This window comes from Oryctolagus cuniculus, chromosome 18 (assembly GCF_051225735.1).
Source record: "Oryctolagus cuniculus isolate XC-2025 breed Fujian yellow rabbit chromosome 18, ASM5122573v1, whole genome shotgun sequence".
Taxonomy (NCBI): domain Eukaryota; kingdom Metazoa; phylum Chordata; class Mammalia; order Lagomorpha; family Leporidae; genus Oryctolagus; species Oryctolagus cuniculus.
The window spans coordinates 22,472,494-22,487,035 of NC_142884.1; the positions used below are offsets into that span (position 1 = coordinate 22,472,494).

At 49.4% G+C, this 14,542-nt stretch overlaps 1 protein-coding gene across 9 annotated transcripts in view; it reads right to left on the reverse strand.

Annotated features, from left to right (window-relative positions):
* The window catches only part of LOC149120848 (zinc finger protein 302-like), a 28,326-nt gene extending 15,037 nt beyond the window's left edge, over positions 1-13,289 (reverse strand). For 4 of the 9 annotated variants that reach the window (XM_089319536.1, XM_089319537.1, XM_089319534.1 and 1 more), the window contains exons 1-3: positions 13,142-13,275; positions 11,913-11,951; positions 10,042-10,163 (exon numbers count right to left, since the gene is read on the reverse strand). In XM_089319536.1, coding sequence (XP_089175662.1) covers positions 10,042-10,163; positions 11,913-11,945 — 155 coding nt within the window. In that variant the 5' untranslated portion in view covers positions 11,946-11,951; positions 13,142-13,275. Of the gene's footprint in view, positions 1-4,464; positions 8,856-9,437; positions 9,561-10,041; positions 10,169-11,912; positions 11,952-13,141 lie in introns of those variants that run through there. The other 5 variants (XM_089319531.1, XM_089319529.1, XM_089319532.1 and 2 more) reach the window with 5 other exon arrangements.
* Positions 13,290-14,542: the final 1,253 nt, after the last annotated feature.

Genomic DNA, 14,542 nt, shown 5'->3' on the forward strand with positions numbered 1-14,542 from the left:
AGTACATTTTTCACTTGGGTAGTTGCAGGCGTCCCTGACTCCTCTCGTTCACAGCCCGGCAGCCACGCTGTCCGGGTCAGGAGGGCGTGAGTATTTAGCGCCCACCTTCCAGGACTCCAGTTCCCAGAATGCACTGCAGCCTGTCCAGCTTTGCCCCGCCCACCAGGGCCGTTTCCCGGAAGTCCGTGCGGGCGCGTCAACTCCACGGTGCTAATAACGGTCCTTCGAGGGTCCGTACATGCCCCGGAAGGATTTGAAACACTGAACTCCAGTGAGCGCTCCCAAGGCAGGGGCCCTCACCCCGGGAGAGAATCCCCCTCCCACGACCCAGCCCGGCGTCCAAAGGGCGATGGACGTCAGACTACTGTTGCTGCATGAGTCGGTTGTCTGCTTTCTTTTTAAATTTAAATTATTTACTGTTGCAATTAAACACCATGTGTCTGAATGTTCTTGTCAGAAACCAGGTAGGATATTCGTTAGGCAGTGCGTCTCCACTGATAGGCCGGGGGCTATGGCGTGTAAGCCCTGTAGCAGCCCCAGCTTTGAAGGCATGACATCAGCTGCAATGGCTGACGCACAGTGTGTCCCCTCCTATGACCTTATTGCACGATGACACTGTTTCCCAGAATTACCAACCTACGCTCCTACTCGAGTCATTGCTTTGGTTGCTATTAGTGCCCCATTTGTGAAACATATTTTTCCAGTGTTCCGTGTGAAACTAAGTTGTGTCTTAAGTTATCCTTTTTTTTTTTTTTGGTTAAGTATTTATTTTCATACAAGAACATTTTTAAAAAGAAATACTGTATTTATTTATAGGCAACAAAAGTGTCAATCTATGGAATCTGCAAGGAAAACTACATAAATAAGCCATAAAGTACACAGGATAAAGATGGCTATTTTTTTAAACTGTTTTTCCATGTATTATCAAGTTGAAAATTTTAAAATAGTATTCTTTACAGAGCTTACAACACATCTCTTACATGAAGATAAATAAGATTGCAAGATATGTACAACTAAAACTATAGAAGATTGTTCAGAAAAACTAAAGATTTAATAAAAGGAGAGGTATACCATGTTTATGGATTGGAACACTCCACATTGTTACTGTGTTAATTCTCTTCAAATTGATTTATAAAGTGGTCTTCAAATAGTTCATGAAAAGCACACATGAAAAACTATGCATGGATTTCAATTTTTTTGTCACCAAAATAAACTCCAGCTAACTTGTTATAACATGTCAACACAGGGTCTGGTTTTGAGGCATTAGGAAAGATGACGTCAGCCCCATCAGAGCAACATGAATTCTGCTAAAACTTGAAACAAGACTAGACATCAAATCTATGGTGAAGACTGGGTAGGAGAGTGAAAAATGTATGTAGACTGCCCCAAAGAAATGAGATAGAGCAGATCACGCATCTCAGCAAAGGACAAGAATGTTGGCAGACCGTCTACATCAATTTGGGAGGAAACATCTCTTCCGTGCCCTAACTGAAGGGGACCAACGACTAACAGCAGAAACAAACTGCCAGCACCAAATACCTCTACAGGCTCATCTTACACAATTCCGACTGAAAAGGTTGGGCACACTTTCGGCTTGATGGGTGCCAAAGCTGCAGACAAGAACAGCGCTTTTAATGGAAATTTTATACAAGTGGGATCAAGATCTAAAGCGTTTTTTCAAATTATATAACGAGAGATGAATCATGGCTTTACAAATATAATCCTGAACACACAGCACAAAGCAGTAGCTACTAAGAGTTGGAACTAATCCAGTCAAAACAAAAGTGAACCAGCCAAGACTAACTGTCAAGGCAACAGTTTGGGGGTGGGGGAGGGATATTAAAGCATTTTTCTTGTTGGCGCTCTGGAAGGCCAAGGACCAATAACATCTGCTTACCGTGAACGTATTCTGAGACTGTCAAAGCTTTGGCAGAAAAATGCCTGGGAAAACTTCTCCAGAGTCCTTCTCCCCCACAACAATGCTCCTACTCATGCCTCTCATAAACCAAGAGCAATCTGGTGAGAGTTTTTCAATGTTTATTTTCATCTACTTGAAAAGCAGAGTAGTAGAGACAGAATTTCTTCCATATTCTGGTTCACTCCATATTCTGGTTCACTCCCCAAATGCCTGCAACAGCCACGGCTGAGCCAGTCATGAGTCCAGAACTCCATACAGGTCTCCCCTGTGTGTGGCAGGAGTCCAAGCACTCGGACCATTAACTGCTGTCTGCCAGATGTTTCAGAATTAAAGCTGGGGGCCAGCACTGTGGCATAGTAAGTAAAGCCATATGGGTGCCAGTTCAAGTCCTGGCTGCTCCACTTCCGATCCAGCTCTCTGCTATGGCCTGGGAAAGCAGTAGAAGATGGCCCAAGTCCTTGGGTCCCTGCACCCGTGTGCGAGACCCAGAAGAAGCTCCTGGCTCCTGGCTTCAGATTGGCACAGCTCCAGCCGTTGTGGCCATTTGGGGAGTGAACCAATGGATGGACAACTTTCTCTCTCTCTCTCTCTCTCTCCCTCTGCCTCTCTGTAACTCTGCCTTTCAAATAAATAAATCTTAAAAAAAAAAAAAAAAAGCTGGATTAGAAGCAGAGTAGCCAGGACTCAAACCAACAATCTGGTAAGGGATACAGGTGTCCCAAGCAGCAGCTTAGCCCACTGACCACAGCACCCACCCTTGCTGAGAGTTGTGACAGGAAATCATGAAGCATCACTTTATAGTCCTGATCTTGTTCCTCTTGACTTTTGGGTTCCTAATCCTCAAATATCTTGACAGGGCACCCACTTGTCTTAACAATGTAAAGCAAAACAAAAGAAGACTACAAGGACATGACTGGATTCCCAGAACTGTTTTTTTTTTTTGGGGGGGGGGGGTAGGATAGATTAATGGCTTGTAGCATCATTTACAACAGTGTCTTGACCCTAATAGAGTTTGTTGAGAAATAAGGCGTACATTTTTATCTTTCAATTATACTCTTTCACGAACTTGCTGAAGTCCCTTCATATATAGTCCATGCACTCCCGATCCAAATCACACAACACTTTTGAGGAATATGACAAGAGAGTTCTAAAATCCATATGGAAATGATAAGGACAAGAAATTCTTCCTAAGGTACAGATTTAAAATACTACATTACTTGATTTGAAGATACATTATACAATTATGATATGTAAAACTTTAAGATAATCAGCAATAATACACAGGAAAAATATCTATAAACAGACCAACATATACAAGATCAAATGAATTTCAACTAAGGTGCAACAGCAACTCAGTAAATAGTACTGTCAACAGGGAGCAATTGAGTGTCCACATTTAAAATTAAAAAAACAACAACAACAACAACAACTCCAGCCTCAAACCTCATACAGTATAAAAGAGTTAACACAAAATGGATTATAAACCTAGGAGTATGAAACTTCTATTATGTAACAAAAGGGAAAATTTTAGCTTGATAAATGCTTCCTACACACACAAAAACAGTGCTTAATTAAAAGGGAGGAAAATCCACATGTTCAACTTCATCAACAGTAATCACCTCTGCCATAGGAAACACTCAAGAAATTTTTTAAAATGTCACACGATAGAGTATTGACAAATCACATATTTAATGAAGGACTTGTATCCAATATTTAGTAAGATCTCTCAAAATTCAATATTTTAATGGACAAAAGATACATATTTAAAGATGTAGTGATGGCAGTAGCAAAACTAAAAATTCTCAAATTAGTCACTAGGGAATATATAAAATAAAATCACAGAGAAATTCCACTATCTATCTAATGAGAATGGCAAACTCATTAGATCATGTTGGTGAGCCTCGCAAGCAACCAAAGTTCTAGTACACCGCTGGAAACTGTGGAAAACAGTCTGTCAGTTTCTAAAGAGACAAACATCCACACACCAGCTGACCCCGTGTGTTTATGTCTAAGTTCTGATGCTCTGACAGCTGAGCGAGCTGGCCAGACTGCCCCTTCCACATTATCCTTTCTTCAAGCTAACGCAGGGCTTGACTAGTAGCACACAACTCTATGCAATCAGTAATCCCAAATCTCTTGCCCCAACTGCTTCTCTAACTCTCACACTAAGCCAACACACGCTCTGCTCTAAAGCATCCCAGGAGCAATTATCAGGTAACAAGAGCAATCCTCAGCCCAAAGTCCAGCTAACTTATTCAAACCAGCTCACTACAAACTGCCCTTCCACGTCTTTCCTGTGGGATTCCCGCAGAAGCTGTGGCCTAAGCCTTCCCCTTGCTCACTTCTGCCTCCTGACCAACAGGGTGCTCTCTGTAGCCCTGTGTGACGTGATGTTCCCCCTTCTCTTAGGAACTATAGGTAATAAATTCTTTTCTTCAACCTTGGCCTATGTCATCACTTTGTCACAACTGAAATTAAAATCCCATGGTTAGAAATGAGACACTCAGGCCTTTGTCTCCCAGCTATTAACACACAAGACAAGTATGTGAATGTTCACAGCCACTTTATTTGTAATAATCCCAAACTGGGAGCAACTCATGTTCCTTACCAGATATGTAGAACAAATTGTGGGATAACCACACGAGTATACTAGTCTAGACTAAAACAATGAAGTAATCAGACATGGACCATGGAGGAATCCCAAAATAATTACACTGTGTAAAAAAAATAAAAACTTCTTTAGAACAATATTTTGGTATTCCATTCACATAAAATTCTAGAAAAGTTAAAAAGTCTGCAGTAGTCCCCTTGCATCCACAGGGCGTATGTACCAAGTGGATGTCGACAGTACCAAACCATGTATATAAGCAAACTGGCCTTTCCTACATATACATACATATGACAAACTTTGACTTATAAATAAGGCATATCAGATTAACAAACATAGCTAATAAAACAATTCTAACAATGTACTAACAAACATAGCTAATAAAACAATTCTAACAATGTACCATAGGGACACACAATGTCCCTACTACTCCACTGCCAATTCAGCTCCCTGCTAATGCTTCTGGGAAGGCAGTGGATGATGGCCCAAGCACTTGGGGCCTGCCACCCATGTGGGAGACAAGGATGGAGTTCCAGGCTCCTGGCTTCAGCCTAGCCCAGATCTGGTTACTGTGCCCATTTGGTGAGTCGATCAATGGATGGAAGATCTATGTCATTCATTCTCACTCTCTCTCTCTAATAAATAAATAACCTTTTTCTTAAAAAAAAAAAAAACTAATAAAAGTAATTTAAAACTTGAATTATTTCTGAAATTTTTCATTTAGTATTTTTTGACTATGATTCACCACAGCAAAACTTTGGAGACTGTGGGGGTCCCACATCATGACAGGTTAAGCCACTGCCTGCAACACCAGCATCCCATGAGCACTGGGTTGAGCCCTGGCTGCTCCACTTCCAATCCAGCTTCCTGCTAATGCAATTGGGAAAGCAATGGAAGATGGCTCAAGTGCTTGGGCTCCTGCCACCCATGTGGGAGACCCGGATGGAATTCAACCTGCCCAGCTGTTGCAGCCAATTGGGGAATAAACCACTGGATGGAGGATCTCCCCCTCTCTCTCTCCCTCTCTCTGTAACTCTTTCAAATAAATAAATCTTTTTAAATAAAGAAAGAGACATACAGCAAGAGAAAAAGGAAAGGAAGAAAAAAAAAGAAACTGGATAAAGGGGGATTTCTGTAAAGGATGAGGCAAATTTGTGGTTGAGAAATCTGTTCATTATCATGACCGTGGTGAAGGTTGCATGGATACCTAAAAATCATTCTTCACACTGAACATCAACTGCATCTACATAGAGCCTTCAAAAACTGGTTCAAGGGGGCCAGCACTGTGGTGTAGCGGGTGAAGCCACCTCCTGCAGTGCTGGCTTCCCATTCGGGTGCCAGTTTGAGTCCCGGCTGCTCCATTTCCAATTCAGCTCTCTGCTATGACCTGGGAAAAAGCAGTGGAAGATGGCCCAAGTTCTTGGGTCCTTGCACCCATGTGGGAGACTCAGAAGAGTCTCCTGGCTTCAGATCAGCCCAGCTTTGGCCATTGTGGCAATTTGGGGGAGTGAACCAGCAGATGAAAGATCTCTCTCTCTCTCTGCCTCTCTGTAACTCTCTGCCTTTCAAATAAATGTCTTTAAAAAAAAAAATGGTTCAGGGCAGGCATTTTGCCTAGTGGTTAAGATGCATGTCCCATATCTGAATACCTGGGTGACTCCCTGGCTCCAGCTCCTGATTCCAGCTTCCTGCCAATGCAGACCCTGGGAGGCCGTATTGATGGCTCAAATAGTTGTGTTCCTGCCACCTACCTAGGAGACGTGGTTGAGATCTCAGCTCCCAGCTTTGCCCCTGGGCCACTGCAAACATTTGGGTAGTGAACAAACAGATGGGGGCTCTTTCTCTAATAAATAAATAAAACAAATTTTTTAACAGTTCAACATGGAGATCTGGGTCCTTCACTTCTCTTGAAAAATGAGATGATTTGGCAAACACATCTTAAATATGTTCTTCTTTGGGGGTCCGGTGCTGTGGCACAGGTTAATGCCCAGGCCTGAAGTGCTGACATCCCATATGGGTGCTGGTTCAAGTCCTGGCTGTTCCACTTCCAATCCAGCTCTCTGCTCTGGCCTGGGAAGGCAGTAGAAGATGGCCCAAGTCCTTGGGCCCCTGCACCCACATGGGAGACCCGGAAGAAGCTCCTGACTCCTGGCTTCGGATCGGCTCAGCTCTGGCCATTGTGGCCAACTGGGGAATGAACCACTGGATAGAGGACCTCTCTCTCTCTCTGCCTCTCTGCTTCTCCTTTCTCTGTGTAACTCTTTCAAATAAATAAATAAATCTTTAAAAAAAAAATATGTTCTTCCTTTGGAAGGGACAGCCCTACACCAATGGAAGCAAAGCCTAGCAAGCAATAGATGCTAAATAAGTCACATGCCTAGACAACCAGCACTTTTCTTGGTTTCTTTTTCTTGCCTGTATAGCAATGACCTTGAAGTAAGCAACCCAAACAGTCTTGACATTTCAGAAAACATTCAGATTATTTGCCCTACCAGTGATCTGAGCCACAGGAGACGTTAAATCTGGAAGTTCTAAGAATACCTGAATACCCGAATCCCTCACAGCTATAGTGACCAGAATATTTCTCTAAGCACCACTGGATAAGGCACATGCCTTCTGGTTTGCTGGCTCCAATTCTATTAACCCCATCAGTGTGTTAAGCTGATCAGGGTAAACTGTGATGGCCTCACGCCACTTGTGGTTTCCTACAGGGGACACAGTAAAAGACTGGCCGTCCCTCCGCTCACAGGGCGACCGGATGGTACATAGGAGATGGATTCTGCCATTGGCACCGGCAGGGAGAGCACTCAGGGAAGGGCCTCGTGCAGGTCAGACAGGGTAACGCACCTCCGGAAGCCTCCCCACACACTGCGGCTTGCACAACAGGTGTGAGGTGTAGCCTTTGGCTGACGGCCACTTCACAACTCTATTCTCAGAGCTTTTCTGCCGTCATGCATTGACCAAGCAGATAACACTCTTGTATTCCACGGCCTTTCTTCAGGGCGAACCCTCTGGTACCAAGCGAGGGAAGGCCACTGGCTCAACACTCTCCGACATGATTTTGCCGATGTTGAATGAGGCTGGATTTGTGGCTAAAGCACTTCCTACGTGCACTACGCTCATACGGTCTTTCTTCCGCGTGGGTTCTCTGGTGTCGAAGAAGTGTAAATTTCAGACTGAAGGCTTTCCCGCATTCACTGCACGCATAAGGCCTCTCCCCAGTGTGCACTCTCTGGTGCAAATTGAGGCTAGACCTGTGGCTAAACCATTTACCACATTCGGCGCATTCATAAGGTTTCTCACCGGTGTGAACTCTCTGGTGTGAGACCAGGCCAGAGCTTTGGCTAAAGAACTTGCCACATTCAGCACACTTGTAAGGCCTTTCTCCGGTATGGATTCTCCGGTGCCGAACAAGCGTGATTTTGCGGCTGAAGAATTTTCCACACTCGCTGCATTCGTAAGGTTTGGCCCCTGTGTGAATTCTCTGGTGTCCAATAAGGCCAGACCGTTGTCTAAAGGATTTCCCACATTCTGTGCACTTATACGGCCTTTCTCCAGTGTGGATTCTCTGATGGCGAACCAGGGTGGTTTTACAGCCAAAGAAGTTCCCACACTCTACACAATTATAAGGCTTTGCCCCCGTGTGAACTCTCTGATGTTGAACAAGGCCATAGCTTTGTCTAAAGGACTTCCCACATTGCGTACATTCGTAACTCCTGTCTCTGGCGTGGATTTTCTGGTGTTGAACGAGTCTGCATTTCCGTCTGAAAGCTTTGCCACATTCGCGGCACGCATGAGGCTTCTCTCCAGCGTGAACCCTCTGGTGCTGGCCGAGGCGGTGCTGCTGGCTGAAGGCCTTCCCGCATTCACGGCACCCGTATCGCCCGTTGCCAGTGGGAACGACCTCGCTGCACCCTGCACTTCTGGGCGGACGCCCCCGGAGGTCAGCGGTCTGGTTGTGCAGAGGGCCTGGGTGGGGCAGGAGGTCCTCCCCATCGTCCCCGCACAGAAAGGGCTCCTCTGACAGGTGGCCTCTGCAGCCCGTAAGTGGTGACGCCCCGTCCTCCTCCCCGCTGGGGAGCCCCTCTCCGTCCTGATGCTGAGCGATGCTTAGGCTGAAGCAGAACTGTCTTCCACACGCCCCGCATGCCTGAAGCTTCTGCCCAGAGCAAATCCCCTGATGTTCGGCCAAGAGCAAAACGTCCTTCACGACCGGGCCACACATCCCACATGGCTCGGCAGTGTGCGCGGCCGAACCTGACCCAGGAGTCCTGATCCGCGGCACTGCTTGCAAAGGCGCCTCGGCATTCTCCATCCGAAACCAACAGCCTGAAAGCAGAGAAACACTGCCTGCCATACATGCAGACGCCTGTTCTGTAACTCCAGGATCGAACACACGGGGCTCCTGGGAGGATGAGGCGGCCGCAGCTGGGCTGAGGCAGGCTCCATACCGAGCCCGGCAGCACTGCACCACTGGGGGCTCTGGGGAGGAACAAGAACACAGTACAGCAAAGGGCGCGCTGTGAGCCTGACTCGCTGATCTGCCGACGGCTTTCAGCAGGGGCTTCTCGGCGGCTGACCTGGGAGCCCTGAACGGAAGGCTGTGCCCAGATCTGGGAAAACCAACCGTATCCGAGAAGCTGCCGAAGCACGACGCAGGCCCGGAGCACGTCTCACAGCGCGGTATGTGCAGCTCCTTGTTGGAGAGCACGACAGGTGGGCAGGAACGGGGCAGACTTTCAGGCAAGAGGGGTGTGCTTAGCTCTGGTCAGAAATCAAACAGGAGGGGTAAGTGGAGAAAATGCCAAGAAAAGGAGAGACTGAAATGAGTTATGGACCTGTCTTGGCAGACGTGCTGGGTGCCAGGAGAACCTAGCCCTGACACTGAACTATCCCTGCCTTGTCGCTTACCAGGGCCAGGTCCCCTCCAAGTCCCTAGTGCCGCAGCTGGCCCAACGCCTGCCCTGCCAGGCGCCCAGGTGCCTTCCCCCGCCTCCAGCCGGACAACTACACGGATCTGGGAAGAAGCAAATCCTAAGAGAAAGACAAAGCAGCTAAGTGGATGGACACCAACAGCCAGAGCACCCAGCCCACCGGGAGTGACAACCAGTATTACAAGAAGAACCTTGGAGAAACGTCCTCTAGGATCGGCCCACTGCCCCCAAAACCGGTTCTCCAGCTGACGCCTGTGATTCCTGACATGGGGCAAGAGGCAGCGTCAGCTGGAGGAAGGAGGGTGCAGTAAAGGGCAGAGAGGGGCGGCAATCCCGGACGGTCCCCCGACAAGGTGAAGCCACGTCAAGTGGAAGCCACGGGCCCCCATATCCTTCCCTAGAAGGCCTGAGGGCACCAGACGCTGGGGCTCCGTGGGAGAGGGTGAGGAATGCCTGAAGCCTAGGAAGAAGACCCAGGAAGGAGGCAAGATCCACTGGCGGCTGTGGGAAGGGAAGAGAGAGCCCTGCAGAGAGGAGGAGGGGCCAGCCCAGCCCGGACGCTGCGAGGGTGAGGGACTTACCCAGCGAGGCCACCAGGGTGAAGTTGTCCAGCATCACATCCCGGTACAGGAGTCTCTGAGGCTCGCCAAGGAGCTGCCACTCCTCCCAGGTGAAGTCCACAGCCACATCCTCCAAGGTCACCCTGCCCTACCATGACGGGCACAGCAGTGTCTCTAAGCAGCCCCTCTCCCAGGGCCCTCTCTATCCCTGGCTCCCTAAACCCAGTCCCTCCCATCCTCCTCTCAGGAAGGCTCACGGGAGGCGGAGGCCGGATAGCACCACAGTCCCCTCGCTGTGTCCCCCACATCAACTGCAGACATGTGGGCAGGTAAATGCTGAGCCCTGGGACTGACGAATTCCCCTGGGCATGCCTTCCAGTTCATGCCTCCCGTACCAGCGAACACGGGCCCAGCGTCCTCCCTCACCTCCTAGGGCCCAGCCCCTGGGAGCCTCAGTTCACGCTCTCCCTTGGCCACATCCCTCTGGGCACCATCAATCACGCACATTTGGATTCTCACTGCCACTGTCCATGCCCTGCGTATACCATGGGCATCTCCCTGAGCTCCGGGGAGAACCCAGAAAACACTGGGAAATGTAAGGGTGATTCCATCCCGAGTCCCACATCTGACAGCCCACAGGGCCAGGGAAGGCCTCTGGCCCTGCTGTCCAGACCTCTCCACCTCGTCCTGGCCCCTGCTTCAACCTCACATGCAGGTGGCAATACCTTAAGCCCTCTTCTACTGCTGTGCCTCCCCTATCGCAGCTGTCCTCTTCCCATCAAAGCCTCGTTCAGTGCCCAGCTCCCCTGGCCGCCCATCCGTCACCGACTCTCCCACTGGCCCCTGAGCTTATTTGTAAGCCTAAGTAAATTCTCCAGCCCCACCAATGGTCACCATTGGACTGGTGAGCCTTGACAAGGGGGAGTAAGTGCAGGCTTTGGGCTGTCATGTCACCTCCATCACTGCTGTCCTCCCATGGTCACGCCCCTGGGAAGCTCTGGCCATCTGCCATACCCACCTCAAACCCCACAGCCACCTCTCTGGCGTTACCTCTCTGTGACATTCACCAACCCTAGGCAGGTGCCCAGTAACATGGTCACCATGACCTGAAGATGTCGCCTCCTAAATGGGACTCACAGCTCTGCCCCAGGCCACACACAGGTCACCAACTTGTGCTGTCCTCAGCATGAACCTCTTGCCTGAACTCCAGCTGTGTGTCCAGCTGTCCACTCACTCACTCCACTCAGGGTCTCTGGAACATCACAAACGGACCATAGCCCAACCTACCTCCTGATAATTCTTCTGAAACTCACGCCTACAACTGACTTCCCCTTCTCAGTTGATGGCATCTCCTTCCTGCTAGCTGCAAGGGTCAAAATTCCATCCATCTCTCGATCACAAAGTCTGATTGGATATATTTTAAAAGCAAATCCAGGAGCCGGCGCCGTGGCTCACTTGGCTAATCCTCCGCCTGCAGCGCCCGCATCCCATATGGGTACCAGGTTCTAGTCCCAGTTGCTCCTCTTCCAGTCCAGCTCTCTGCTGTGGCCCGGGAGGGCAGTGGAGGATGGCCCTAGTCCTTGGGCCCCTGCTCCAGGCCTGACTCCCTCATCCTGGCTCGCAGGTCCTCTAAGACATACAGAGGCCCGTGACAGCCGCCTGCCAGCTCTGTCTCACCACTGTGCACTGGCACATGCTGACCCTCTGCCTACAACACCTGCCACAGAACATTCTACAGGTGGCCAGAAACTAGCCTAGATGCCAGATCAGGTGTCTGATGACACATTACCCCAGGCCAAACTGAGTAATGTGGCAGACAAGCAGTAGCAGGATAAATCCAGGAGACCATATGGGTCATGGGGAGGTATGGAAGGGGGACACTATCTACTCACCTGTGCGTGGTTCGTGAACGCATCTGAAGCCATGGAAACCTGAGGGAAGAGTGAGACTGTGAGCGAAAGGCACCCATGCTGCGCCCCAAGGGATCGCCTGATCATGCCCTGCAAGGTGACCTTAGGCTAACTGACCAAGTTTTGGGTTTCAGTCCTTGGTGCGACCTCTTACCTGCTATGTGACCCAGAACAAGGATTCAACTTTCCGGTGCCTATCTTCACTGAATGGACCTAAGAATGGCACCCACATCCTGGGGTTGGAACGGGTATCGAATGCATCAGTAATTACGCATCGAGTGCTAAGTAGGCTCTATCACTATCCACAAAATCAAGTCTTCTGTCAATGTTTTCAGTGTAAATCATGCGATGGGTCTTTGAAAGTATGAGGATGCAATACTGTGATGTTTAGTGTTTTCACGTACGGCTCTGGGAGTATATTATGGTGTTAACCACATTTGCATTGCATGCACAAATTTAACTTGCTAAATTCCCACAGTTCGGTGTTTACATGAACACTTTTAGAGGAACGTTGATCCCTTAATGTGGAAGCGAGTGGTTGTTCCATTTCTCCCTAAGTTAAACCGGGGTGTGGTGACTCCAAGGCGGGGGGGTACCTTCTCTGTTCTCAAAGATCTGTGCACCACTGCATCGCCACTCCGGTCCCGCAACAATGTTTCCTGTCACCCTGCGCCTCCTGTCTGCCCGTCTCTCCTCTCCTCGTCAGTCACCCTTGCCTTCTATCCCCAGTCGGCCGGCTTCTTAGTAACCTTCGGGAACCTTTTAAAATCGTCCCTGGGATCCAGTCTTTCTGATGACAACCGTCCGGGGCCACCAGTGCCCTCAGATTAGCTCATCTGCTCACGGGTCCCAAACGCTTCCCAGTCGCATCCGCAGGCTCTGCACACCCTGGTCCCTCTGTAAGGGACATCTCTCATCACTCCGCGTGTCAAAAACAGGGGACCTACCCGTACCGCCCCTGGACTGGCCCGAACAGAGAGCTGTGGCTGCAGTGCCCCGAGCAGCCGCCTTCACTCGGGGCTCCAGGGGGTGGCGGGATCGGACAGGTCAGCACCAGGGGACGCAGCACCAGCCTCAGCGGGCAAGAGCAGGCGACCCAGCCAAACCCCGACGCCAGCCTGCCCCGCGCGAGGAGTCGCCCTCCCGAGCCACAGACCCGCCCCCATGCACCGTGAGCGACGCCTCGGCTCACGCCTTCCCGCTCCCTTTACCTTGGGCCGGACCAAGAGCTCAGACCCTGTCCAGGTGGACCGACCCAAGAGTCACCAAAAGGACCGCCGCCGCAGGGGCGCCGGAAGTCCCGCCTGGACGTGCCCAAGCGTCCCTCTGCAAGGGCCCCCATTGGCTTAGCGCCGCAGGGGCTCTGCGCAAGGATTCTGGGTAATGTAGTTCTCCCGGGCCTCTGCGCTGGAGGGCGCGCGCGCTCCAGACTCTGGCACAGGTGGCAAATGTGCGCCGAAGTTCTGAGACCCACGTGCTTCCCAAAGCGACAAAATCAAAAGACAAACTAAACCACGTCGGTCCGACACACACACACACGTGAGCACTTATTATCTTAAGAGCTAATAAAGATCATAGTACTTTCCTTCATAGAAAATTTTCAAGTCAATTCTGTAGGCTCGAGGCTGTCAGGGTGATGCCGAGAGAAAATAAAAAACTGCAGAGAGGCTCAGATGGGGAAGCTTGCAGGGTACCGCAGGTGGACAGGTGTGGAGTTCTCCTGCTAATTCGCACAAGCAGCAGCCCTACTGTGTAATCGGTGCGCATGCCCCAACCCTTCAACATCATTGTATCCCGGTAATATGTCTTGCTCCATATTCTGAGAGATATTCAAGTACTTTTAAGGAGTTCGACATCTATCTGGAAGAAGAGACTTTTACCAAGTGACATTTTCTGTGAAGACCGCATCACTGGTGAAGGAAATGTGGAAGGGGGCATCTTTTTTATTTTTTTAAAGATGCATTTATTTGGGGCTGGCGCTGTGGTGTAGAAGGCTAAGCCTGCTACAGTGCTGGCATCTAATGTGGGTGTCGGTTGGAGTCCCAGGTGCTCCCTGTTAATAACCTGGGAAAGCAGTGGAGGAGGTTGTATTTGCCCTGAATGGACATGACACATGTACCCGTGTGTCAAAACAGCTCTTGGCATCCCATAAACATAGACGATTTTATGTGTCCAGCACTAAGTTGTCAAGTCTATGCACACAGGATACCTTTTCATTTATTGAGGTCTTGCATAATGTCTCTCAACAATGCTTTGTGGTCTTCGATAGCTTGTCATTTTCAGTGTACAAGTCTTGCTCTGTTGTGGTTAAATTTATTCCTGTGTAAGTTCTTTTTTTAATGCTGTTATTTTTTAAGATTTATTTATTTATTTGAAAGTCAGAATTACACAGAGGGAGAAGGAGAAGCAGAGAGAGAGAAAGAGAGAGAGAGAGCAAGCGAGCGGTCTTCAATCACCTGGTTCACTCCCCAGTTGGCTGCAACGACTGTAGCTGCACTGTTCCGAAGCCAGGAGCCAGGAGCCAGGAGCTGGGAGCCAGGAGCCAGGAGCTTCTTCCGAGACTCCCACGTGGGTGCAGGGACCCAAGGACCTGGGCCATCTTCTACTGCTTT